Source organism: Lepidochelys olivacea (assembly GCF_965140295.1).
Source record: "Lepidochelys olivacea isolate rLepOli2 genome assembly, chromosome: 27".
Classification (NCBI taxonomy): Eukaryota; Metazoa; Chordata; order Testudines; family Cheloniidae; genus Lepidochelys; species Lepidochelys olivacea.
Genome location: NC_140437.1, coordinates 14966365 through 14991495, shown reverse-complemented (window position 1 = coordinate 14991495; position 25131 = coordinate 14966365). Strand labels below are relative to the sequence as shown.

General features: G+C 50.5%; 1 protein-coding gene across 3 annotated transcripts in view; it reads right to left on the bottom strand.

The window, feature by feature from the left end:
* Positions 1-25131, bottom strand: part of MLLT6 (MLLT6, PHD finger containing) — a 67725-nt gene that overhangs the window by 16660 nt on the left and 25934 nt on the right. For all 3 annotated transcript variants that reach the window (XM_084615606.1, XM_084615608.1, XM_084615607.1), the window contains exons 8-10: positions 17083-17181; positions 3999-4173; positions 2051-2632 (exon numbers count right to left, since the gene is read on the bottom strand). In XM_084615606.1, coding sequence (XP_084471732.1) covers positions 2051-2632; positions 3999-4173; positions 17083-17181 — 856 coding nt within the window. The remainder of the gene's footprint in view (positions 1-2050; positions 2633-3998; positions 4174-17082; positions 17182-25131) is intronic.

The following is a 25131-nucleotide window of genomic DNA, read 5'->3' as shown; positions in this document are numbered from 1 at the left end:
GCCCCTTCAGCCCTGGCACACAGAGCGAATGGTGGTGGAGCTCAGTCTTTCCACCTGAGGATGCCAAAATCTTTTGCAGCCTCATGATGCTCCCATTCTACAGACACAGAAACCAAGGCACGAAGCATCTTGCCCAAAGGCCTGGGATGGCGAATAGAACCCAGGAGCCCAGATTCCCCATCTCCTACTCTCGACACGTGACTGCATTCCCATGGAGAGAAGCCGACATGCGCCACGGTTGACGCCCAGCAGCAAGGTGCGGTGAGGCTGGATAAATGAGGTAGGAAGGTGAGGAAATGACTGTCAAGGGAGGGGTTCCTTTTGTGGCAGCCAGCAGCCCCCAGGGCTCGGATTCTGGCCAACATCTTTTTCCAGGAGGAGGAGAAGGAGGTTGGAGAATGAGCAAATGGGAGAAGGGAACCTGGCAGCCATCCCCAAGCTCTCTTTGTTGTTCCCCGGGGATGGGGGAAGAGGAGAAATTTTGCCCAAGGTTACGACTATGGAGGTTGCATCAATTCCGGAGAGCTCCTCCCCGGACTACATCCCCAATTCACCTCCCCACCACAAACTCTCTCAGGCAGCCCAGACAGGATGGGCCACTGCTCCCAGGCACATGTAACAAAGTCCCCCCTCACCCCCACCCCAATTTGACCTAAATAGGAGCATCTGCAAACAGCCCACAATAGACTGACTCGGCTGCCAGAAGTGTCAAGTCTCAGAAGCAGGCTTAAGTGCTAGGCCCCTCCTCCTGCTCCCTTGCCTTAACCCTTTCCTGCCACAGCTCAGCAACGCTGCCCTCCATTCTGGCAAGGAGGGTTGTAAGGTTGGGCGAGGCACCTCAAAAGATTTTGTCCACACATTTTTAACGATACCAGTCTACCCCTTGTGTGGGCTCAGTGGGCCTGGTTAGTCATGTCAGTGAGTGAGAGGACTGGTTAGCCAGATTATACTAGTTAGGCACGTTTATGCCAGTATTTCCATAAGGGAAGGCGAATAAGCCAAACCTTTATATCAGTATAAATGCATCCAGGCTGCTGTAGCGTTTCAGTGTAGATACTTACTACAGTGACGGAAGGGGTTCTACCGTCGCTGTGGTAAATCCATCGCCCTGAGAGGTGGTAGCTAGGTCAATGGAAGAACTTTCCTGCCAATCTAGCGCTGTCTACATGGGACTTCGGTCTGTGTAACTACACCACTCACTGTGTGCGGGTTTTTCACATTCCGGAGCAACGTAGCTGGGTTGATCTAGTGTACACCAGCCCATGGCCCATTAAAAAAAAAAATCACCGCCCTAAGTGTGTTAAACCAGGCCTCAGTGTCTAGCACTCACTCACCCTGGGCATAAGCAGAACCGGCATTTGCTAGTTTAAAAAGTGGCTTTGCTTTAGAAAGGGGGACAACGTAAGATCCGTTTATCAGTCCTCAATCTGGGGCCCAGATCTCAGCGACATCTGGTTTTGATAGTGACCATCCCGCCCCTTCCCGATCCATCCTCTCCTTTGTTTATAAGCTCCAGTTTGGTTAAATCTGATGGCACCCTGTGCAAAGGTGGGTATGACATGCCCATTTGGTTGGATTTACAGGAGGAAAACTTGGCTCAGATCCTCCTGCTCACCTGGAACAGATACCAGGTCACAAGCTTGGATGGAAAGTAGGGAGGGAGGAAAAGCTGAACTGGATTTCTACAGCCTTCTGGAATGGATGCACGACAGCCATGCTCACCTGGGAGAGATTCTGAACCTGGCCTTAGAAAGGAGGGAAAAAAACCTGAACTGGATTTCTATGGACATCTGGAATGGATTCACACCAGAGCCCCTGAGAGGAGAACCTGGAGCTGGACTCTTCTGTTCACCGGGGAGGGATTCTGACAGCAGCCAATGCCCGAATCCTCAAAAGGTATTTAGGGGCCTAACGCTGACTGATTCCAGTGGGGGCCAGGTACTGAAATACCTTTGCGGGCCCTGGGAGGAGGGCCTCATGCTGGCTGTACAGTGGAAAAGTAGGTTGAAGGGAGCCACGTGCCCCGGAACGGGTGCTGAGGGGAACATACCTGAGCCCAGCAGGGGGGACTCCAGGCTGAGGCTGGGCAGGGTCCCAGTGTGGCTGAAAGATCGCGATGAGTTGCCGATGCTGGAGCTGACGAGGGAGCCCCCGGAGAAGGGCGAGGAGGAGGTAGACGTGGACCCAGCCAGCTGGGTGCCCAACACCTCCTTGTTCTTGCCCCCCTTGGGCCTGCCAGGCCCATGCTTGCTTTTCTTGCTGCCTTTGTGCTTCTTCTCCTTCAGCACCTCCCCGTCCTCGATGCTGAGGGAGGGCATGCGCTTGTGGCTGCTGGTGCCGCCGCCTCCCCCCGAGGGGCCACTGACTGGGTTCGAGGCCTTGTAGTCCACAGGGGAGGCAACACGGCCCCGCTGCTGGCTCACTGCCGAGGTGGAGAAGCGCATGACAGAGCCGAAGCCTGAGAATATGACCTTCTGCTCGAAGATGTCCCCCTTCTGCCCTTCGTACAGCGGGGAGCAGTGGGAAGAGGAGGAGGAGGAGGAGACGGGCTTCCGGTACTTCTCTTCCTCCTGCTCGAGCTTGGGGAATGTCACAAAATCCTGGGAGCCCTGCAGGGAGCTGCATGAGGTGCCTAGGGGGAGCAGAGAGGAATGAAAAGTAGGAGCAGCAATTCAGAACTCAAATCCTCCCGCTGCAAAAGCCTGGATGCCTGAGCTAAAGGAGGATCTCCATCAGCAGTATAGGGTATAGGACACACAGTCAGCAGTCCTCTCCAGCAGAGATGTGTGCTAGCAGGCTCATTACAACAGTAAAGATCCCACTACACTCTTCTGTAGGAGTAAGGAGTTTGTCCCCAATTCCTCCTCTGTCATGCAGGGCACTGTCTGTGGGGAGGCGACTGCCCCTCCAGCCTAGTTGGGGATCCCATGGGATGAAAGGCGCTAGAGGAAGGTATGGTTATTACAATGGTTCTGGTGAGGTCAGAGCTGGCCTGGAGCCTCCTGAGCTTAGATCCAGATCCAAGGCTCAGGGGTGTTTGGATGCCAGGTTTTGGTTCAGGCCCACCTCAAAGTTAAGGAGGGGACACCACTGACTCAAGAGGGGAAGGGCAGGTGCTGCAAAAGGCTGCCTCTGTGCAAATTTCCCTTTCCTCCTCCCTTTATTCTGACAGATGGACCGTCCTTTCCTTGTAGTGAAGACAGGCTCATTCAAGAGGGCAACTCCAGGCCACATCTGGACCTGATTATTCCCTCCCCACATGGAATTAATAATAGTAAAACTCTGGTGGGACCTCAAGGGCTTTTCAAATCAGTAATTAATGAAGTTTTCTAACTCCCCCAGAAGGTGGGTCAGTATAATTCTAGATGGGGGAAAAATGAGGCGCAGGGAGAGAGGGGGAGCAACTTGCTCAAGGTCACCTTAGGCAAAGCCAAGACTAGAGCTCAGGTGTCCTGACTCCTTTTCAGCTCCTGGCTAGATCACACTCCCTGAGTTTTCTGGCGGAGGTGGTATTTTAATGAGTGTTGGGGAACCTAAGGATAGGGGTTCTCAGTTTGTATTCAGACAGCACCAGGAATAAATGTTTGTAAATTTAATAACGAGGCCTCGATTCCCCTCCACCCCCACGCCACTGCTCCACCTGGCTGTTCTGATGCTCAAAAGCCGGCCCATGTTCATTTCATTTACCCCAATAAAAGAAACTCCAGGGGGACAAACTGCTCCCCTGAAGCAGTGGAGCTGCATCAGGGATGAGTCTGACTCGCTGTTGCTTTTAACTCTTTATAACCGGATCCACTCTGGTAACTGGAGGGCCAAGAACTCTATGAGTGTAACCGCACTCCACACTTTATGTGCTGGACTTATACAGTTCCCTCCTGCTTTGCCTTGTGAGCAATCTTTGCTCCTTTTGCTAGCATGATGCATGATCTTCTCTCTCTCTCCCCACTCAGTCTCTGTTCTCCTCTCTCCCTGCCAACTTTACCCCCACACACCCTTACCTGCAGGCTGGAAAGTGCTGCTGGAGGGAGCTGAGGTGAAGCTGGTGGAGTTTTTCCCACTTCCCGTCTTTTTCCCCTTGTGGCTGGTGCCATGGCTCGAGGACTTCTTGCCTTTCACCTCTGACCGGCTGACCTCTGAGGTCTCTTTGCTACCTTCATGGTGGCCGATGGAACCCTGGCAAGCATACAGACACAGGGGCCAAGAGTCAGTCCAGATGTGCATGCAGCTGGCTCTCTCTTTACTGGTTTTCCATTTTATGTAATTTATTCCAATAAAGGGCTAGTCCAAGCATAGCTAACCCCACGCAACACCGGGGAGAAGAGCAATAGTCTCACATATCAGTTATTTTGGGGGCACCTGATTTGAGAGTCCTAGGGCCTGATTTTCAGAGGCGCTGGATATTTGCAGCTCCTCCTGACTTCAGCTGGACTTGTGGGGGCACAAACCCCCCTGAAAACCAGGCACTGCCCCCAAACTGGAGGCAGCCAAAGCTAGGGATCATTTGAAAATCTGGGCTTGTATGACTTCCTCCAGGTCGCATCTGTGGGCCAAATTTAGAGGTGATGTGTAAGGTGGCGAGAGTGATTGTTATTAGTCATATAATAATAGTAACATTTTATTATTGCTATTTATTTGTTTTTATCCTTGTCGTGGACCAGCACCCCATTGTACAAACACAGAACAAAAAGACAGTGTGGGAGAAGAGAGAGATGGACCCAGACAGATGGGGAAGCATAAGGGAGCAATGAGACAATACTGGCCAGCATTCTCCCTGCTCTTAGCTGGACTCCCTTAACCTTGATAAGGCTCCCTTAGACTTACAAAACCCACGCTGGCGTGTAAATGGTGCCAGGGCATCTTCCGGAGCCAAAGGGATCTATTCTACAACTCCAAGAGGCTCAGACCATCCTGAGGCCTTTTGCCTCAATCCCAGTTATAGCGGCGTCTCAGAACTAAGCAGCGCTGTCTCGACATGCCCCAGCCAGAGCAGAAATTATGAGAGCAATAAGAACCTCTGGGGCGATAATGAGCTCGTGTTGATTTGCAATTTGTGGGGCTGACCACTCGGAGCCACAGATGGGAGAGATGGAAAGGACCTATTGGGGCATTTTCCCCTTGGAGCCAATGCAGGGCTGTACCCTACTGCATGTTTTCATAGAATCATAGAATATCAGGGTTGGAAGGGACCCCAGAAGGTCATCTAGTCCAACCCCCTGCTCGAAGCAGGACCAATTCCCAGTTAAATCATCCCAGCCAGGGCTTTGTCAAGCCTGACCTTAAAAACCTCTAAGGAAGGAGATTCTACCACCCTCCCTAGGTAACGTATTCCAGTGTTTCACCACCCTCCTAGTGAAAAAGTTTTTCCTAATATCCAATCTAAACCTCCCCCACTGCAACTTGAGACCATTACTCTTCGTTCTGTCATCTGCTACCATTGAGAACAGTCTAGAGCCATCCTCTTTGGAACCCCCTTTCAGGTAGTTGAAAGCAGCTATCAAATCCCCCCTCATTCTTCTCTTCTGCAGACTAAACAATCCCAGCTCCCTCAGCCTCTCCTCATAAGTCATGTGTTCTAGACCCCTAATCATTTTTGTTGCCCTTCGCTGGACTCTCTCCAATTTATCCACATCCTTCTTGTAGTGTGGGGCCCAAAACTGGACACAGTACTCCAGATGAGGCCTCACCAATGTCGAATAGAGGGGAACGATCACGTCCCTCGATCTGCTCGCTATGCCCCTACTTATACATCCCAAAATGCCATTGGCCTTCTTGGCAACAAGGGCACACTGCTGACTCATATCCAGCTTCTCGTCCACTGTCACCCCTAGGTCCTTTTCCACAGAACTGCTGCCTAGCCATTCGGCCCCTAGTCTGTAGCGGTGCATTGGATTCTTCCGTCCTAAGTGCAGGACCCTGCACTTATCCTTATTGAACCTCATCAGATTTCTTTTGGCCCAATCCTCCAATTTGTCTAGGTCCTTCTGTATCCTATCCCTCCCCTCCAGCGTATCTACCACTCCTCCCAGTTTAGTATCATCCGCAAATTTGCTGAGAGTGCAATCTACACCATCCTCCAGATCATTTATGAAGATACTGAACAAAACCGGCCCCAGGACTGACCCCTGGGGCACTCCACTTGACACCGGCTGCCAACTAGAGCCATTGATCACTACCCGTTGAGCCCGACAATCTAGCCAGCTTTCTACCCACCTTATAGTGCATTCATCCAGCCCATACTTCCTTAACTTGCTGACAAGAATACTGTGGGAGACCGTGTCAAAAGCTTTGCTAAAGTCAAGAAACAATACATCCACTGCTTTCCCTTCATCCACAGAACCAGTAATCTCATCATAAAAGGCGATTAGATTAGTCAGGCATGACCTTCCCTTGGTGAATCCTTGCTGGCTGTTCCTGATCACTTTCCTCTCATGCAAGTGCTTCAGGATTGATTCTTTGAGGACCTGCTCCATGATTTTTCCAGGGACTGAGGTGAGGCTGACTGGCCTGTAGTTCCCAGGATCCTCCTTCTTCCCTTTTTTAAAGATTGGCACTACATTAGCCTTTTTCCAGTCATCCGGGACTTCCCCCGTTCGCCACGAGTTTTCAAAGATAATGGCCAATGGCTCTGCAATCACAGCCGCCAATTCCTTCAGCACTCTCGGATGCAACTCGTCCGGCCCCATGGACTTGTGCACGTCCAGCTTTTCTAAATAGTCCCTAACCACCTCTATCTCCACAGAGGGCTGGCCATCTCTTCCCCATTTTGTGATGCCCAGCGCAGCACAAAGCATTTTCTAATGCTTTGTCCAAGCTGCTATTAAAAATTCTCACACATCGGATTGCCCACCACTGTCCTTGACAGACTCTTCCACAGTCTAACAGTCCTTACTATCGGGAAGTTTGATATTAAGAAAAGGGGACGTCCCGTTAGTCCTAGCTCTGCTCCCTTGTACTCTTCTAGATAGCCTCTTCTTCCCTTCAGATGCTGGGAGACCTGTGGTCTTGCTTAGTGGAGCCACATGCATTTAGGCTGGGATATTTCAAAGGGACCTATTGATATCCAACGGGATTTGGTCATCTAACTTCTTTACGCACCTTTGAAAATTCCAGGCTCGGGGCTTTAATGTTCAGAAATGCCGAGCAAGCCCCCAACTTCAGCTGGAGTCCACAGGATCAAAATCAGCCCATCAGCCCTTTCAGTCTTCCCAGTCCCTTAGTCATTTCCCACACTCATCTCTGAGCTGGTAGCCATAGCTTTCTTGCTATCTAGGTGCCCAAAACTGAATGCAATACTCCACATGAAGCCAGGCCTACACAGGGAGGGACCATCACGTCCCTGCTCAGTGATGTGATACCTCTGCATATCAAGCCCCACGCTGCTCATCCACCAAGCATCCATTCATGCAGCTTCCTTCATTCCCCCATTGCATTTTGTTGCTACCATTCTGCGTCAATATCTGTTCTGCCCAGGAGCCCCAGGCTGGCTAACCTAGAAGATCACCTGGAGCCTTCCCATTGTCTACTGTGGAGAATGCTTTTGCAAAGCTAAATTGGCAGGGCAGCTTTCTACGCTGCAGTGACAGATGCTAGAGAAAAACCCCAGAGAAACAGAGAGAGAGAGAGAACCAGAGGTACGCATCCACATGGAATGAAACAGAGTAGACAGATGCTAGGGAATCTGGGAGCTTGGAAGGATGGGCCAGGAAATGCAGTGGGCTGAACAGAAGGACAGTCAGGTGGGTAGAAAACCGGATCTCTCAGGGCATCTGCAGTGGGATGTGGCACTTTCAACCCTTCACCAGTTCAAAGGCAGCCCAGTAATGTTTGAAAGTCACTAACTGCAAGATGCTACTTCCACGGTCACTTTTCTGGCCACCGCTGCAATGTGATAGTCCCAGCCCAAAATAAAACACCTGTGACGTGACTGCAAGCTACTTGTATTGCCCCAGAGCTTGCTGAGAGGAAGATTTGAGCAAGATCTGGGCTCCGCACTCTCTGACTCCAGAGGACCTCCTCTTGGAAAGGGTAAGAAATAGGTCTGTGATGCAGACACTTGGATGCCCGGATAAAAATCTATCCCTATTTCCCCTGCTTGGTCTAATCACTCCACACAATGCAATGGCTGGCAGCCTAATGCGGGCCAGATGTGCTGGGAATATGAAAGACAGGAGGAAGGGAGCGGTGGAAATTGGGAAAGGGGTGGAGTGGGGGAATCTGTGTTTTCTCATCACTAACTTCTGGACGTTGAAGATTAAGCTCTCTTGATTTATGATCACAGAGGGAGCAGGAAAAACTTTCCAACCTTCCACATCTGTGAGCTGAGGGCAGAAGGAGAGGAGGAGGGAGAGCAGAGCCTGGGAGCAATAGGATGCAGTGAGGCTGTTCAAACACCATAAGGAAAGCACACCTCATGTCTCAAGCAACTCTACCAGGATGCTGACACATGCCCCTTGAGACAGGAGTCGGAATAGGTGCAAAGCCCCCCACAAATCCATCTCTTCTGATCCTCCCACCAGGTGTGCAAGGCTACGAGGAGCAGAGAGAGGGAGACAAACCATATCAAAGAGCCTTCTTTTTAATCTAGCAGGCCAAGAAGGGAGTGCAGGGAGTATCATGGATTAGCAGCGCAGTGGGGTGAAATCAGCGTTGGCAAACAAATCTTGGTCGCAAAAATTAAACAAATAGATACAATTAACAGAGGGGCCGTGCTGGCTCAGGACACTGGCAATGGGCTACAGAGACGTTCACCTGCAGTGCTGAAAGCCTGGCCCCCAAGGAAGTCAATGGCAAAACTCCCACTGACTTCAGAGGGGCCAGAGTTTCCCATCAGGGCGCGGGATGGTTACTGGCAGTACTGGCAGTGTGTATGTGTAACCAACCAGTGGTTGCAGCCCAGATCAGAGCCGTCCATATCACCAAAATAAACCCTCCGACCCCCGCCCCCGACCCTCCCCACACACATAGGAGAAGTCAGGAGACCTGGGCTCTGTTCCTGACCCAGCTGGGTGACCGTGGGAAAATCACTTCCCCACTCTGTGCCTCTGTTTCTCCTCCCCACCTTTTGTCCATTCAGACTGTGAGCTTTTTAGGGCATAGAGTGCGTACGTACAGCACCGAGTGCAACGGGGCCTCGATCTCGGCTGGGGTTACCATAAAACAAATACTAACAAAGACTGAATAGACCATAGGGATTTTAATCCCCTCTCATTCATACAGGTGGTCTGTCCTGCTCAGCACTGAGGCAGTTTGAGGGTGGGAAGACTTCCTCGTTGCTGTCTGCTCTGTACCTGTCCTGTTGCTATACAGAGGCCTTCAGGCTCCAGGGCAGTCAACTTTCCCACAGCACTAAATTCACCAGAAAGGGCGCAAGAGGGGCAAACTCCATAGGATGCATTGTACGTGTGTGTGTGTGTGTTGGGTGGCGGGAGGAGCCTGTTGTGGAGAGACACCCCACAGTGCTGAGAACATGACAGATCCCTCACAAAAACTCAGAGGTATTTACATTTTAAAGGCCTGTTTAAAAAAACCACCAGGGAGACGGGTTTCCCAGCCCAGCCAAGTCCACGAATCTTACGAGGAATCCAATTCCGTGGGTCCATGAGCCAGAGACGGAAGGACCAGACCAGACCAGACCCACACACCACATACACTCCCAGAGCCACACGCTACCCCCCTCTCAGCTGTACCTCTTTCCCGGCCTCCGTCCGACACTCTGCAGCGCCCGAGCTGTTCATTCATTAATTTATTTATGGGAAATCAGAAGAGCATCTCTTTGCGCTCTGATTGGTGGGATGAGCTGCTAGAGGGAACCACTGACAAGGAAGCACGGGGAGGGGTGAAAAATACTTGTACAGAACTGCCTGCCTTTGGATTAAACTAATACTGATGGGCGGGGGGGGTGTGGGAACAGTGAACAATCCAGAGACAGCAGCAGCTTCTCCCCACCTAGGCCAGACAAAGGGATGCAGGGAAGCAGCCACCCAAAAGGGCCAGCAAGAACCAGTTGCCTGTTAGAGATGGAGCTTGGCCATGGGTCAAACAACCTTGCAGCGAGAGCCTTCTGCCTAAGGTACGTGAATGCCGCCTCACAGTCTTGAATGGAATTATCCTCACAACGCTCCAGTGAGGTAGGACCGTGCTGTTCTACCCATTTTACAGATGGAGAATGGAGGCACAGAGAGACTGAAGGCCCAGACTTTAAAAAGTATTTGGGCTCTGCAACACCTAACTGATTTAGGAGCCTACGTCGCATTTTCAAAGGGATTTAGGGGGGCAATTTAGGAGCCAGAATTCCATTGACAGTTGATAGGATTTAGGCTCCCAAGTGCCTTTTGAAAATGAGACCTAGGCTCCTAAATGCATTAGGCAGTGCAGTGCTGAGCACAGCAAGGCCCAAATGCCTTTAAAAATCAGGGACTAAGTGACTCAGCCAGGGTCGCACAAGGAGTTGTTGGTACAGCAGGCAAAATCCACCCCCCCATTTTCTAAATCCTAAACGAATCCCCAAATCACTGCCCCATCCCTTCTCTCCTTAAGAGAGCTCTAATGTGGCTGCTTAATAGTAACAGCTGGGGGTGTCCCACAATGCTCTACTCTCAACTTCCAGCGGGACCCGGGCACTTAGCTCATTCAGGCTCCTTTGGAAAACCTCAGGTCATGATACGTTGCATTTCTGGAGCAGCTTCCCTCTGAGACTCTCAAAGGTCCTTGCAGCCATCAATGAAGGACTCCAGCTGAGGACACAGGTCAACTCAGCATTGTTACCTCTGTCCTCAGGATGGGGAAACCGAGCAACCGAGATTCAGGGCCCGCTCTGATCCTGTTGATGCTCATGGCAAAACTCCCACTGGCTATTTCTACCCTGTCTAGGTTCTTGTACTACACTCATCACCGTACTAGCTAAGCGCCTTCTGGGCACGTCGTCGTGTTGCTTAGTGCAGAGGTTTTCACCCTTTTTCTTTCTGGGCCCTCCCCCCCCAACATGCTACAAAAACTCCATGGCCCACCTGGCCCACAATAGCTGGTTTTCTGCATATAAAAGCCAGAGCTGGCATTAGGGGGTAGCAAGCAGGGCACTTGCTCAGGCCCCATGCCACAGGGTCCCCCCTCGAAGCTACATTGCTCAGCTTCGACGTCAGCCCCGGGTGGTGGGGCTCAGGGCCCTGGGCTTTAGCCCCATGAAGTGGGGCTTCGGCTTTCTGCCCTGGACCCCAGCGAGTCTAATGCTGGCCCTGCTTGGCGGACCCCCTGAAATCTGCTCATGGCCTCCCAGCGGGCCATGGACCCCTGGTTGAGAACCACTGGCTTAGTGCACAACCGGAAGACGCTCAGATACTGCGGTGCAGCACGGTACAAGAATAGACTTCAGGATCAGGCTCAAAGTGATGCGTATCGGGACCCCAAATTTCTCCCGATGGGCTGGGCATCATGTTTGCTGGGGTCTCTCCCCCCATCCCATTTCATTTTATTTACACAGACATTGCAAATGTTTCGGGGGGGGGCCCAGAGCTCAGTCTCCTGGTACAATTGTCCCCCCTTTGTCACCATCTCGTCAGCCCTGCTCTAGGTTTCAGAGAAGAACCCACATCTCCTGACTTCAAGCCATGTGCTTTTACCACCGGCCCATGCTTCAGACCGAGGAAGGGTGAGAGGGTCCTTACTGCAGGCTTCCAAGTGCTTAATTATGGCTTGCTCTGATTTCCAGGAGGTAGAGGGGGGACCATGAGCCTCTCTCCCTACCCCACTGCCCCTCACGCAGTCGCAGGGATCGCAAATCAAGATGAAACAGGCCTGGGGCAAAATTTCCCAGAGCTCTTCCAGGATGGGGCTCTGGCTCGTGACAGACTCAGGCCTGCTGGTGTACAGCAAGGCTCAGACCACACTGGGAAACCAGAAAGCTGTCCCACCTCCTGGCTGGAAATGTCCAATCAGATGCTTCCCCCTCCCCATCTCCCCTTCCCAGCACCTGACCTAGAAGGGTGGGTGAGGGGAGGCCTTGGCATGGATGGCTTGCTTGGATTACAGAATCCAGAGCAAGCCGGCCTTGCCTGCCAGATGTTGCAGACCAAAGCATGTGCGAGTGCGTGTCAACAAGTGATCAGGATGTCTGCAGCTGGTGGGAGAAAGCAGCTGGGGCAGCCAGGAATGGCGGCAGATTTACTGCAAGTGCAGTAGGCAGGGCCAGGATGGCTCCCCAGGGGCTTTTGCAGGCGGAGAGGAGAGACACAGCCACCGTTGTGTACTGTGCTTGGACACCTGGGACCGAAATGGCCAGGCATCTGCTGCACGACGAGTTTCTGGTCACACAGACCTCCCAACCTGCTCCCGAACATGCCGACCCCATGCCTGGATCCTCCCCACCGCGATGTCCCCTCCCCTAGCAACCCAGCTTCTCTCAGCACCCTGTACGCCGTCCCAGGAACACATCTGGGATCAGCTATCTATGGGACTGACATGGCCCTCCTTAGTGAGCCCCTCACGCTCTTTATCCTAGTTATCCTCACTGGGAGGTAGGCCAGTGCTGTTCCCCCTGTTCTGACACATGGGAAGCAAAGGTACAGAGCAACTAAGGGTATGTCTACATTGCAGTTAACCCCCTGCAGCTGGCCTAGGTCAGTTGAGTCGGGCTGTGGGGGCTGTTTAATTGCAGTGCAGACAAATGCTCAAGGTCAGGATTTCAAAGGTATTTAGGGCCCAGATCCTTAAAAGGTATTTAGGCTCCTAACTTCCACTGCAACCAATTAGAATCGGGAGCCTGATACCTTTGAGGATCCGGGTCGAAGTGCAGGTAGACACTGGATTTTCAGGCTGCCTCTAGGAGTCAGGAGCCCAACTCGGATCAATTTTAATGGGGATCTAGTTCTAGGTGACTTGCCCAAGGTCACACAATGCATCCCTGGGCAGAGCCAGGAACTGAACATGCGTCTCTGAGTCCCAAACTTAGATGCTACATGGTGGCTTCTCTATCCACTCCCCAGGGCTGCCCCCCTGCACCTCCACCCCCTGCTGCAAGAGGCATCGGGTGGTAATGGGCTGACTCTCCAGGGGAAGACGTGGCAGCAAAGGAGAGGGTCAAACCTGGTTTTGGTCTCCTCGCTCACTCCCACCATCCGCTCCTCCTGCTCCCAGTGCAGGCTGGTGCGAGCCGGTGGCTAAAGCTTCTGGGAAAGGGTCTGGGACAGACAGACGAAGGCTTTATGAGTTAGAAAGTGTTTGCTCCTCATGCTCCTTATCTCTGGCACCTAAATATCGGCCTGAGTTAACAATTCCCGGCCCCCTTCTGCTCCCCTCCCCCCCCAACTCGTGCACTCATTAAAAATGCTGACAAGCTTTGACCCTGCCTGCCTGCATATGGGGACAGAAGCACAAATCCCGTTGGAGATGCGGCTGCCGTGGCAACCATGCTGCCAACTCCCTCTCCTGGCCAAACTGAAAGAGATTAGCTGGCAGCCTCTACCCTGGGTCGGATGCCAAAGGCTGCCTGTGCCCCTTCCATGCACAGGGTGCCGGGAGAGAGGGAGGATGTTGCTGCCCCTGGAAGGGTTCAGATGCCTGGACGCAGACATCCGGCCTTCTTAAATTCAGGCCTGCCCAGGGCTAGAAGGGCAGCTCCTCCCCACATTGTTCTCCATTAGTCTAGTGACTTTCCCTGGATCACACAGAAGGGCCTGGTTCTTTCAGACCTTGCAGGCTTTTCACGGGTCCCTAAGAAACCCTCTGATTGGAACAGAAGGTTCCACAGTCCCGGCAAACTCTTGGCTTCACTGATGAGACTGCCATGGAGAGGCCCATGTGCAGCGGCAGTGAAGAAACCCACCCAGCTCGCAACTTGGTCTGGATTCAAACTGGCAGCCAAGAGGCAAAGGGCTCTCCGTTGCCAACGCCCTGAGATGTCCAGCTCGGTTACAGCTGAGCCAGCCACGCTGCTTCCTGCTTTATACCAGAGCCCGGCTCTCCCCTGTTAGCCCTCCTCACCGCTGCTGGACAGGGTGCGGGCTCCAGCGCCTGGCAGCATGCCCCCAGAGCCACTGGAATCCTTGGAATGTGGTGGGCGACCCCCAGCTGCAGGGATAAAAGCCTAAATCCAGGAGGACGGCTAGGTCAGAGGCTGCAGTAGAGGCTGCTCTGGCCCCATCAGGGAGACTCTTACAAGACCTGGTTTGTCTGCCAGGTGGCAGGCATGTGTTAGGGCTGCAGGGAGGGAGGAAGAAGTGAGCTCCACTGTCCTGGGTAGACTTGGCTGGAGTTTGAAGATCACTGCCTCTTTCTCTGGTTCTACGCCATGGTCATGAAGCATCTCAAGGGAGGCAATACCACCGTTGATATCAAAGTAGCGCTTAGAAGCCCAACTGAGATCAGGGCCCCATTGTGCTAGACACTGGACAGACACATCATCAGGGAAAGTCCCTGCCCTAAAGGATTTACAACCTAAACAGGCAAGAGTGAGGGCAGTAGGAAGGTAAACTGAGGCACAGAGAGGGGGAAAACGACTTGCCCAAGGTCACCCAGCCGGTCACTGTCAGCATCAGGAATAGAACCCCACTCTCCTGATGCTTCGTCCCATGCTCTAACCACTAGCCTGCCCTGCCTCTCTCACTGTAAATCTAAATGTGATGACAAAGCTCTACCAACTACTAGTATCGTCCACAAATACTTTTTAGTTTGCCACCCACCCCCACAGAGCTGAGCACTTAACTTTGTCCCAGACAAAATTCTACCAATCTCCACCCATCAAAGGTGCATGTTGGGATCTCGGCCCCTGTCTCCCAGAGATCCCTTGGTGAGTCATTTCTATTATCCCACAACACATTGCAAAAATTTCTCAAAAGGCACAGCGCAGGATGGCGGCCCAAGGGACACTGGGATTCCTACCCATGGTGCACGGCACTTTGCATCAGTATGTGCCGTGCTGATGCAAGCAGCCAAATCTGCACGCACGCCAGCGAAATACTAACTTTGGTGGTTGTACAGTGTCGTAACTTGCACCGCTCAAAGTTTGTAGTGTAGACATGGCCTAAAGCCCTGACTCTACTGGTGTTATTTTTGCATTACACCAGCGCACACTCCATGTAGATGCACAACCCTGGTGCAAGATGGAGCTTGCCCCAGTGTCATGTGTCTACGCCGGGGGTTTCCAGCTGTGTAATTGCACTAGTGTCGTCATACCGGTGCCAATATCTATCCCGTACCCCTCTGCAGTTTCAAACAGATTTTCCACTTCCAGTCCTGAACTGTTGTGCAATGCTGCAGTGTGCTGTTAAACAGTTGCTGCGTTCCACCCCAGAAGTGGGTGCGTTTCAGTAGCAGAAAGCTTGCGCAACGCTTTAGGATCTGTGCACAGAAGGCACTATGGGAATGCCACCCGTCATGAAGATTAATAATAACACCCTGTAGAAAGACTATGGCCATGTCACTCCGCAACGGCCAGCGTAATCAGGATCACCTGAATTTCAGCTTACAAAGTGCTGAAAGGTCCCTGTGTAAACCGAGTTAGGCCCTTCCCCCCATTCGTACAAAGGTCTGGCAGGGCCTGGGAGGAGACAGTGGGTAATTGTCTAAGAGGCACTCTAGCTAGTTGGGAGCCAGGTTTTGAATTTCGACATGAGCTTGGAAATAATCTTCTTAGCACATCAGTCCCCGGCAGCTCTGCTAACTGGGGGAATCTGCCACTCAGGAGAGCAAGTCTCACGGCACTAACACTGGGCTGGGAAGAGTGCAAATAAGTGGAGTGCGGGATTCCATGCCCAGCTCAGCTGGTGCCCCTCGATCGTGGCCAGCAGCGCCCACCAGCTATTCCAGTCCTGGCCCCTCTACTCTGCTGCTGCACCTCTGTTCTGACCTGTTTCCCCCGTGCTGTTCCAGCCCTGGGCCTCATGCACAACTTGGATAATTCCCTTCAATCCTGACCTGAAAAACGCCCCCTGCTATTCCAGTTCTGGGCCTCTCACACAGCTCTGATCTCTCATCTCTGTCCTGCCCTGCTGCTATCCCGGCCCTGGGCCTCCCCACAGAGTGTTACTTGTGTGTAGGTGCCATTACCGCAGGGTATACCTTACAGCCATGCAACCCCCTTTAAATAGTCTTCCTGAGGCGGGCTGGCGGGCTGTGTTTTCTATGGGTTCTAGCCAGAGCCTGGCTCTGCTCCCACCAGTGGCCTTGCCTCCAGTTACTTTGGCATTAGTGAGAGGAGAATCAGGCCCTGGGAGTCAGGATGTCTGGGTTCTAGTTCTTGGTCTTCCACGTGTGACCCTGGGGCAAAACATGTCACTGCTCTGGCCCTGACTCTGCTCTGACCAAGCTCCACCACTTCTTTGCCACTTATTCAGAGGCTTGGCCCCTGGCACGAGTTAGAGCAGCCTCGGGGCTGTTCTAATTTACACTCAGCTGCAACAGCCCCCTATGGGGTGCTGCATGCCCCTGGCATGCCCCCAACACTGGGGCTGGTGTAGAGCCAGTGTAGACAGTTCTGCACCATCCAGGGAAGCCCCTATAGGAGGGGGACTCCACAACAGGGAGCTCTGATGTCTTTCATGAAGGGGTTTTAGGGCAGTAGGGACTCAGCCCCTCTGTGCCCCAGTTTCCCCAGAAATTAAGGAAATACAGTAACTCCCTGTCTGCCCTGCTGGCATGCTTTGAGGTTCGGATGGAAGGGCTTGGAGAAGGGCAACGTGCCAGGACCTTGGTCTCAAGTTGTCCCTTCTTACCCTGAAAGGAGGTACCTGGGTTGCCCATCTGCCGGAGCTGGTTACAGCACGGCTGCAGAGCGGGCAATACATGGATGTTTCATCTCTTGTACCGGAGCTTTAAACCTGAACATCTGCTGCCGAGCAAGCTAGGACCTGCCGCTCAGCCACTGGGGAGTTCAGCCCGTTGATCGGGTCCTCAATGCCGACAGAAAGCGAGAGACAGCCACAGTGTGAAATTCCCCAGGTGGTGGTCGTGGGGGAGCGAATAAGGGCAGAAGAAGGAAGAATGTGAGAAACCAGGAATCAAAATAAAGGGATAAAGCCTCTCTTGCCCATCGCTTCCCAAGGAAGATGGCAGAGATAGCCCCTGCCCACTGGCACCTCACGAATCTGGTACCTTCTCAGCAGGGACGGGCACGGAGGACGGGGCGAGGCTGGTGGGAGACTCCGGATGTTTTTTGTGCTTCTGTTTAGGTCTTTCCTTGTCCTTCCGACTCTGCAAAGGAAATGAGAAAGTGCTGAAAGGATGAGTTTTCTGCTGGGGTGGGAACAGATTGCAAAGGGAAAAAAGAAGAGGAGGTTTGTGCTGGGGTGGATTTACAGCCATCCTTTATCTTCCTCTCTCGTACTCCTCTCATCCACACCAGCCCTGCCTCCTCACACCCGCTTCTGGGAGTGTCCCAGTCCCACTCTCTCTCCCCCAGCTGCAGCCCACATCTGGCAGACAGAATATCCACAGGATCCCCTAATCAGTTTCTGGTAAGATGATATAGGGAAGGGTTTAACACGCCCTGGCTGATTTCAAGAAACTTAAGCCCTCCTCCTCTTCTCCCACTGGGGCTCTGTGCCCCATTGTTTCAGCCCTCAAACTGTTCTCTGTACAGAGACACACATGGTTAATGGGATCAGCAGGCCGAGGGGGTGACTCGGCAAAGCTCAGGATCCAAAGAGATGACAAAGGGGGTGGGGTATGATAGAGGTCTATAAAATCATGACTGCGGTGGAGAAAGCGAATAAGGAATTGTTATTTACCCATTCACATAACACATGAATCAGGGGTCACCCAGTGAAATTAAGAGGCAGCAGGTTTAAAACAAACAACAGAAAGTACTTCTTCATGCAGCGTACAGACAGCCTGTGGAACTCATTGCCAGGGGATGTTGTGAAGGCCAAAAGTATAACTGGGTTCAGAAAAGAATTAGATCAGTTCATGGAGGATAGGTCCATCACTGGCTATTAGCTGAGGTGGGCAGGGACACAACCCCAGGCTCCGGGCATCCCTAAGCCTGACAGCCAGATGCTGTGACTGGACAACAGGGGATGGATCGCTTGATAACGGCCGGGTTTTGTTCATTCCCTTTGAAGCATCTGGCATTGGCCAGAAGACAGAACTCTGGGCTAGATGGACCTTTGGTCTGACCCAGTATGGCCATTCCTATGTACAAATATTCCCCCCCAGTCTGCATGGGAGGCAGTAAGGGGTTGGTTTGGGCCCCTCTACCAATGAAAGCTGGATTATTTAGGGCAAAATCCATCCTGGTTTCCATCCACTAAAGTCCCTGTGAAATCAGTGGGATTGTACAGGCTGCAAACCAAGCAGGATTATGGCCCGAGAGGTGCTGAGCCCTTGTGGCTACCACAGACTTCCATAGGAATAAGCTCTTCTTAGGCACTGATCCTGGCAGGGCCAGGGTGCCCTCAGCCTCTGCATCTATGGATTGCGGGTGCTCAGCACTCTGTAGGAGGCACCAGCACCATGAGGAGTAATCACGCTTGTTCTGGAGCAGGTTTGCCATTGGTTTCAATGGCAGCCAGACAGGGTCCTTGGCTTGGTAAAGGAAGAGAGAGGCAAGATAAAATAACAAGTGCTATACAGAGAAGACCAACTGAGCGTCCCTGTTGAGCCTGTACAAGGGGACACAACCTCTTTATTAGCATTATTATTTATGAGGGTAATGCTTAGTGACCCCAACTGAGATCAAAGCCCTACTGTGTAAGGTGCTGTACATACACATAGTAAGAAACAGTCTCTTCCCCAGAGAGCTTATAGCCAAGGCAGACAAAGGGTGGGAGGAAAACTGAGGCAGAGAGAGGGGTAGTGACTAGCTCAAGGTTCCCCAGCAGCTCAGTGGCAAAACCAGGACTAGGACCCAGGTCTCCTAACCCCACTTCAGTGCCTCATACACTAAACACGCTGCCTCTCTCTATCAACTGGAGATGGTACCATTGACTTCACAGCGGTTTTGCCATTAACTGGCCTTCTGTAGGTCAGCTTGAGAGCATTTGATTTTTTTACTCTGCATTTCGACACACAGTGATGATGGTTAGTTCTCATGCTTTTTTCGTCAACCTGATTTGTTTGCACTAGCAGGGGGTTTAAAAAAACAACACACCCTCAAATCCTGATTTTAAAAGATTCAAAACTGAATGGGCCTGATTCTCCACTCAGACAGCCATGCAAACCTGAGCAAGGCTATAAAACACCTTTCAAAAGGTAAGCAGGAGAGTGGGGTGGGGGGAGAGAAAACCTTTCAAAGTGATAAACACCCATTTTTTCATGGTCTGTGTGTATAAAAACATCCTCACTGCATTTTCCACTTTTATGCATCCGATGAAGGGAGCTGTAGCTCACGAAAGCTTATGCTCAAATAAATTGGTTAGTCTCTAAGGTGCCACAAGTCCTCCTTTTCTTTTTGCGAATACAGACTAACACGGCTGCTACTCTGAAACCTGTCATTAGTGAAGTGCACTAGTGAATGTTACAAAGAGATGACTCATTACTGTATATACTACTGTAATGAGTAATGTATATAATACTGCAGTATATACACAGAGAAAGGACCGAAAACCCTTGATTTTTGGACATCTACATAACGCAAAAATAGCTCAAAATACCCCCCAAAATGAAATTAATAACCCACCCCAAACAGATGCCCTAAATACAATAAAACATAAAAAAAAAGTTGAAATTGAAATGAAACATTTTCATTGACCTCAAACAAACAAACAAAAAATATGAATTTTCCTTTGTGAAGAATTTCAAAATTTTCATTTTTTGCTCCAATTTGGAAAAAAGCCAATTTTTGAAAATTCAAAATATTTTGTGAAACAGAACTGCCATCCTCCGCATAGCTCTATTAATTATAATAATTTATTAGTGATCGCCACAGATAAAGCTGACAGCTGAAAAGGGTAATGCCACCATAGGCTACTATCCTTCTCCCTTGGTAAATTGTTGTTGCTTGGGGAACCCACTGCTATAGGAAATTGAGGCCAAGAACTAAGCAAAATACAAAGAGGGATTGAACATTTATATAGACAGCAAGAATATCCAGAGTTATAATCGTTAAGGCTAACATACATTTTGGAAGGGATATTAAACTTCATGCTTAAGCAAATCTATAACTACTACGGTGGAGGATGAGTCCTAATGTAGGGGGCAGATGAGCCCACATCTGCTACTGCAGGGTTCTTACACCTTCCTCTGAAGCATCTGGGGCAGGACATTGTCAGAGACAGGATACTGGGCTAGCTGGACCTCGGGTCTGATCCAATCTGGCAACTGCCAACATTTAGGCCTGAAAGGAGCTTCATGTGTGGGGACCCCTGTGCTGCACAGAACTCAATGCAGGATCAGAGGTCTCGGGCTTAAAGTTGAAAGTGGTCCATAAAGACCCTTGATGCTTCTGTGTTTGCACAGTGACGAGTGCAGTGGGATCCTGCTCTTTGACTGGGATTTCCTATGTGCTACAGTAATACAAATAATAATGACTGAGAATTACTTATTATTACTTGGTATTATTATTTAAAAGGCAGCAAGATTTAAATATTTAAAGCAACACACTTTTTAATGAAAATAAATGTGACATATAATTAACCCTGGAGAACTTACTGCTGCACGATATTGAGGCAAATAACTTAGCGAGAGAAATGAATGCTTACAAGGTGCCATGAAGATGAAGAAGGTTGTCTGTGGAAGTACCAAGCGCGAGGAATAATATTATTTTTAAAGGATGAGATTGCTGGAAGGGTAGAGGGTCCCCTGTTCCCATAACTTCTGATTTTCTAGGCTTCCCATTCTTAAAACCTCCCATGCCAGGAGTAAAGCTACTCTATAAAGAGCAAGGTTCTGATCTTGTGGGTTGCTGAGAACTTCCTAGGAGCTGTGTACCCTCAACCTCCAAGGAAATCACTGAGCCTTGGAGACATTTGGTAGCTTGCAGGATCAGGCCTGCAAAAGAACCGTCTCCAGGAGTCAAGCTCATAGCTCTCTGCTCTTTCTGTCGTGTATTGATCTTGGTAGAGGGTGATAATTATTTTTCTTTTTTCCTTTGTTGAGTGTTGTGTGTGATGAATGCCCTGGGGCCAGATTCATCCCTGGTGCAACTCTGTTGAGGAAGTTTCAGAGTAACAGCCGTGTTAGTCTGTATTCGCAAAAAGAAAAGGAGTTCTTGTGGCACCTTAGAGACTAACCAATTTATTTGAGCATGAGCTTTCGTGAGCTACGAAAGTGAGCTACGATGAAGTGAGCTGTAGCTCACGAAAGCTCATGCTCAAATAAATTGGTTAGTCTCTAAGGTGCCACAAGTCCTCCTTTTCTTTCTGTTGAGGAAGTAGTTAAAAAAGGAGGGCATGAAATTGCATCTGCCATAAAAGCTCATAAACAGAATACTTATTCTAGAACAAAGAGACTTTTTATTCACAGAGTGTCCACAGGGGGAGCAATTCCAGAATAGCTATTCAGGTCAATTTCCCCCTGGTTCTCCAACCTGAACCCCTGCTTGCCTTTTGGATGTTGTGAGTCACATGGTGCACTTGCAAGCTGGTCATCCAAAAACGGAGCTACCCAAAGAGAGTGGTGCTGTCGAAATGTGGGCCTATGTATCTTTCCCAAGGCTAGATAATGAGTCAGCAGCAGAGCCAGGGCTATTAGTATTTGTATTATAGTATCACTTATGAGCCACAAACAAGATCAGGGCTCCATCGTGCGAGGCACAGTATAGTGAGAGACCATCACTGACCCAATACTCTGACAATCTCAACAAAGGAAGGATCCACACTCCTATTTTAATGGTGGAGAACTGAGATCCTGGGAGATCAAGTGCCAGATTTGAAAAGGTATTTAGGAGGCTAAAGATGCAGGTAGGCACCTAGTGGGAGGTTCAAAAGCACCTAAGTGAGTTAGGTGCCTCATCTCATTGATTTTCAATGGGAGTTAGGTGCCTAACCTGCTTAGGCACATTTGTTAGTCCACTAGGCACCGAAACCCCTTTGTAAATCTGGCCCTAAGTGATTTACAATAGATCACACCGGGAGTCAGCAGCAGATCCAGAAACTGAACCCAATTCATCTGAGTATCAGGACAGTGGCTCAACCACAAGATCATCCTTCCTTCCGGCAAACCAATGGCTTCTGTCTCCTAGCCATGAGTTCAATCCACTTGACCACAGTCTCTCTTCACACAGGCTTGGCTGTAACCAACCATAACATCTGTTCCTCTCTCTCTCTCCCCATCCATCCATCCATCCCATACTTGTCACCTTATTACCTAAAACCTCTTCCTTTTCCCCTCATCTCAACCAACTGGCGGGTCTGATGTGATAACAACTCCCCAGCGAATTTGCTATGGAGCCCAAACCAAACAGCTCCAACCCTGAGCAGCAGCTGGACAGGGGTACTTTGGACACAACTTCTAGGAAAGTCTTTGGAAGATGAAAAACATTGTAGGAAATAAACTACCGGGAAGAAGAGATGGTAAAGGCATCGCTCATTCCATCACGGCAGCCCTGAGGTCAGGAGGCCCATCATGAGCAGGGAAGAAGGCAGAGTTGTAACAGCAGCAGAGAGGCAGTAGAAAAAAGAAAATTGGCACGGCTGCCTCCCCTCCTCCACGCCCCGCCCCAATGCCATGCATGCCCACCACAGGAGTCAAGAAGATGGAAGAAAGGGGAGATAGGATTTCACACATGAAGCACAAAAGTGCCTTAGCAACGGGGCATTTAGAGCTAAAAAAGACTTGATGACACCATGGTTCTTCCCGTAGTTATCACAGAAACAGGCAGCTCTGATGCTGGAAATGTCCTTAGCTTCCCCCCATATCCTTCTCATGAAACGGGTGGGTTCAGCTGGGCTGCCAACATGAGAGGAGTGCACCTCTCTCCAAATAAATATGTCATGTTAAAAAAAACAACAACAACAGTTATCCATTAAGTCACATGGAGTTGGAATACTGTGCCCGGCAACGCCACTGGGTATTTGTGGTGATCCAGGGACTACCTTGCACTTTACAAACACCTCGGCCAAAGGGGTGAAGGGGTTTTGACGCCTGAGTGCAGTGCTGCCAACTCTCCAGTTGTGCTTAAAGCCCCAGCTCCTGGAAGCAAGGGATTATGTGAGAATCTCAGCTTTCACTTAAAAACAAACAAACATTTCCACCTCTCATGATTACCAAAAAATGCTTGCCAATGTGACTAAAGACTCAAAAACCAGAAGGCAAATTAAAAAAAATCTATTATATTAAAATCTCATGGTTTTTAGCCAATCTCTTGATTTTTCAGAACCTGATTCATGCTTTTTGAATGCTCTGGGCTTGTAATATTGCAAACATTAATTAATCAATTAAGCCTCACAAACATCCCTGTAGGATACACAGATGTTACACTCACTTTACAGATGGGAAAACTGAGGCACTGGGAGGTTAAGTGACTTGCCCAAAGTCATGTTATGCATCAGTGGCAGAGCTAGGACTGGAATGAAAGGGTTGTGACTCCTAGTCCATTTCTCTAATAAGAAAAATAAACACTCATTTAGTGGCTTATGGAAGACGTTTTCAATGTGCTTGACAAGGGTGGTTCAGTATCTATATCCCCATTTTACACAAGGGGAAACTGAGGCAAAGAGCAGCGATGTGACTTTGCCATAGGTCTCACTCAGTGGAAGTTAGGTAAAGAACCCAGGCATCCTGACTCCCAGTCTCCAGCACTCACCTCCACGCACCACTCATGACACCCACAGAAAATGAAGCTAGTGTCGGTCAGGAGGTGGGACATTGCGGTGCAGCATTACAGTGTGACGATGCAAATGCTGCATGAGACAGCGTTGTCATGATTTTATCACATAGGTCATGGCAAGTAGGGCACAAGCCAGAGCCAACATAGTAGCTGTTTCAGAGTAGCAGCCGTGTTAGTCTGTATTCGCAAAAAGAAAAGGAGGACTTGTGGCACCTTAGAGACTAACCAATTTATTAGAGCATAAGCTTTCGTGAGCTACATCTGAGGAAGTGAGCTGTAGCTCACGAAAGCTTATGCTCTAATAAATTGGTTAGTCTCTATAGTAGCTGTTGTGACAGATCTCAAGAACTTCCTGCTCCAAAACCACAGGTCTCTGCTATTTGAAGTCCTGGAGAATCTCCTTTAGTTGTCAGCACTATAGAGGTTATGACAAATAACTGAGCATTGCATCTGGTTGCATCTAGGAACGTATATATATATATATGCACACACACATCGCAAGCACTCAGCACCCACAACTGGGACCAGATTTGCCGAATAGCTCATCTCCAATTTAGGCACCTAAGAAAAGTGGCCTGCTTTTCCAAAGAGCTCAGCACACTGCGTGCTCGGCTCTTTTGAAAAGGTGGCCCCAAGTGCAGGTGCTGAGCAGTTGGGAATCTGGCTCTGAACTCTGGAACATCTGCTCTGCAGAGGCCAGCCTTTGAACCCTGCTTAAACTTACCCAGCAGCTACTTCCTGCATTCAGAGCAGAGTGTTGCAAGGAGACTAGAAGTGGAATTGCAGTTGTACTCCAAGCCAACACAAAGAGCTCCAGGTCATGCCCACAGCCACCTCCTTTTCCTCCCCTGCTCAGTTAGGAAACACTTCTTCTTTTCAGGCTTCTCCGGGTCACTCACTTACTCCCCTCTTGGTGGATCAGAAGGCCAAAACAACCAGGTGGAACCTCAGCCTTGTGTTTCTGGGTCTCAAACCCCTGCACTTCCACTTTGCAAGTTTCAGGATGCCTGATTGCTCTGAGTCCCTTAGTGATACCCCAGGAAATGGACAAGTCAGGTTATTCCCTGATACTTTAGTAGGTCAGGTTACTTGGCTACTACCCAGAGCCCTGACACCCAGCGGGGCCGGGTTACCTGACCACCCAGGGGCCTTGGCATCCAGAGGGGTCAGGTTACCTGGCTAGCCAGGGGCACTGTCACCCAAAGGGGTCAGATTACCCAGCCACCCACGGGTCCTGGCACCCAGAGGGGTCGGGTTACCCAGCCACCCAGGGGCCCTGGTCCCTAGTTACTCACTGGGAGTTATTTTAGTGGGGTTGACAGTCCCCCAGACAAGCTACCCTGTTACCCACGAGCATGCGCATGGAGAGCCAGCTGGCAGCCCCCAGGTCCTGCAGCCCTGCCCTGTCTCCACCTTGCTCCATTGTGCCGCCCACG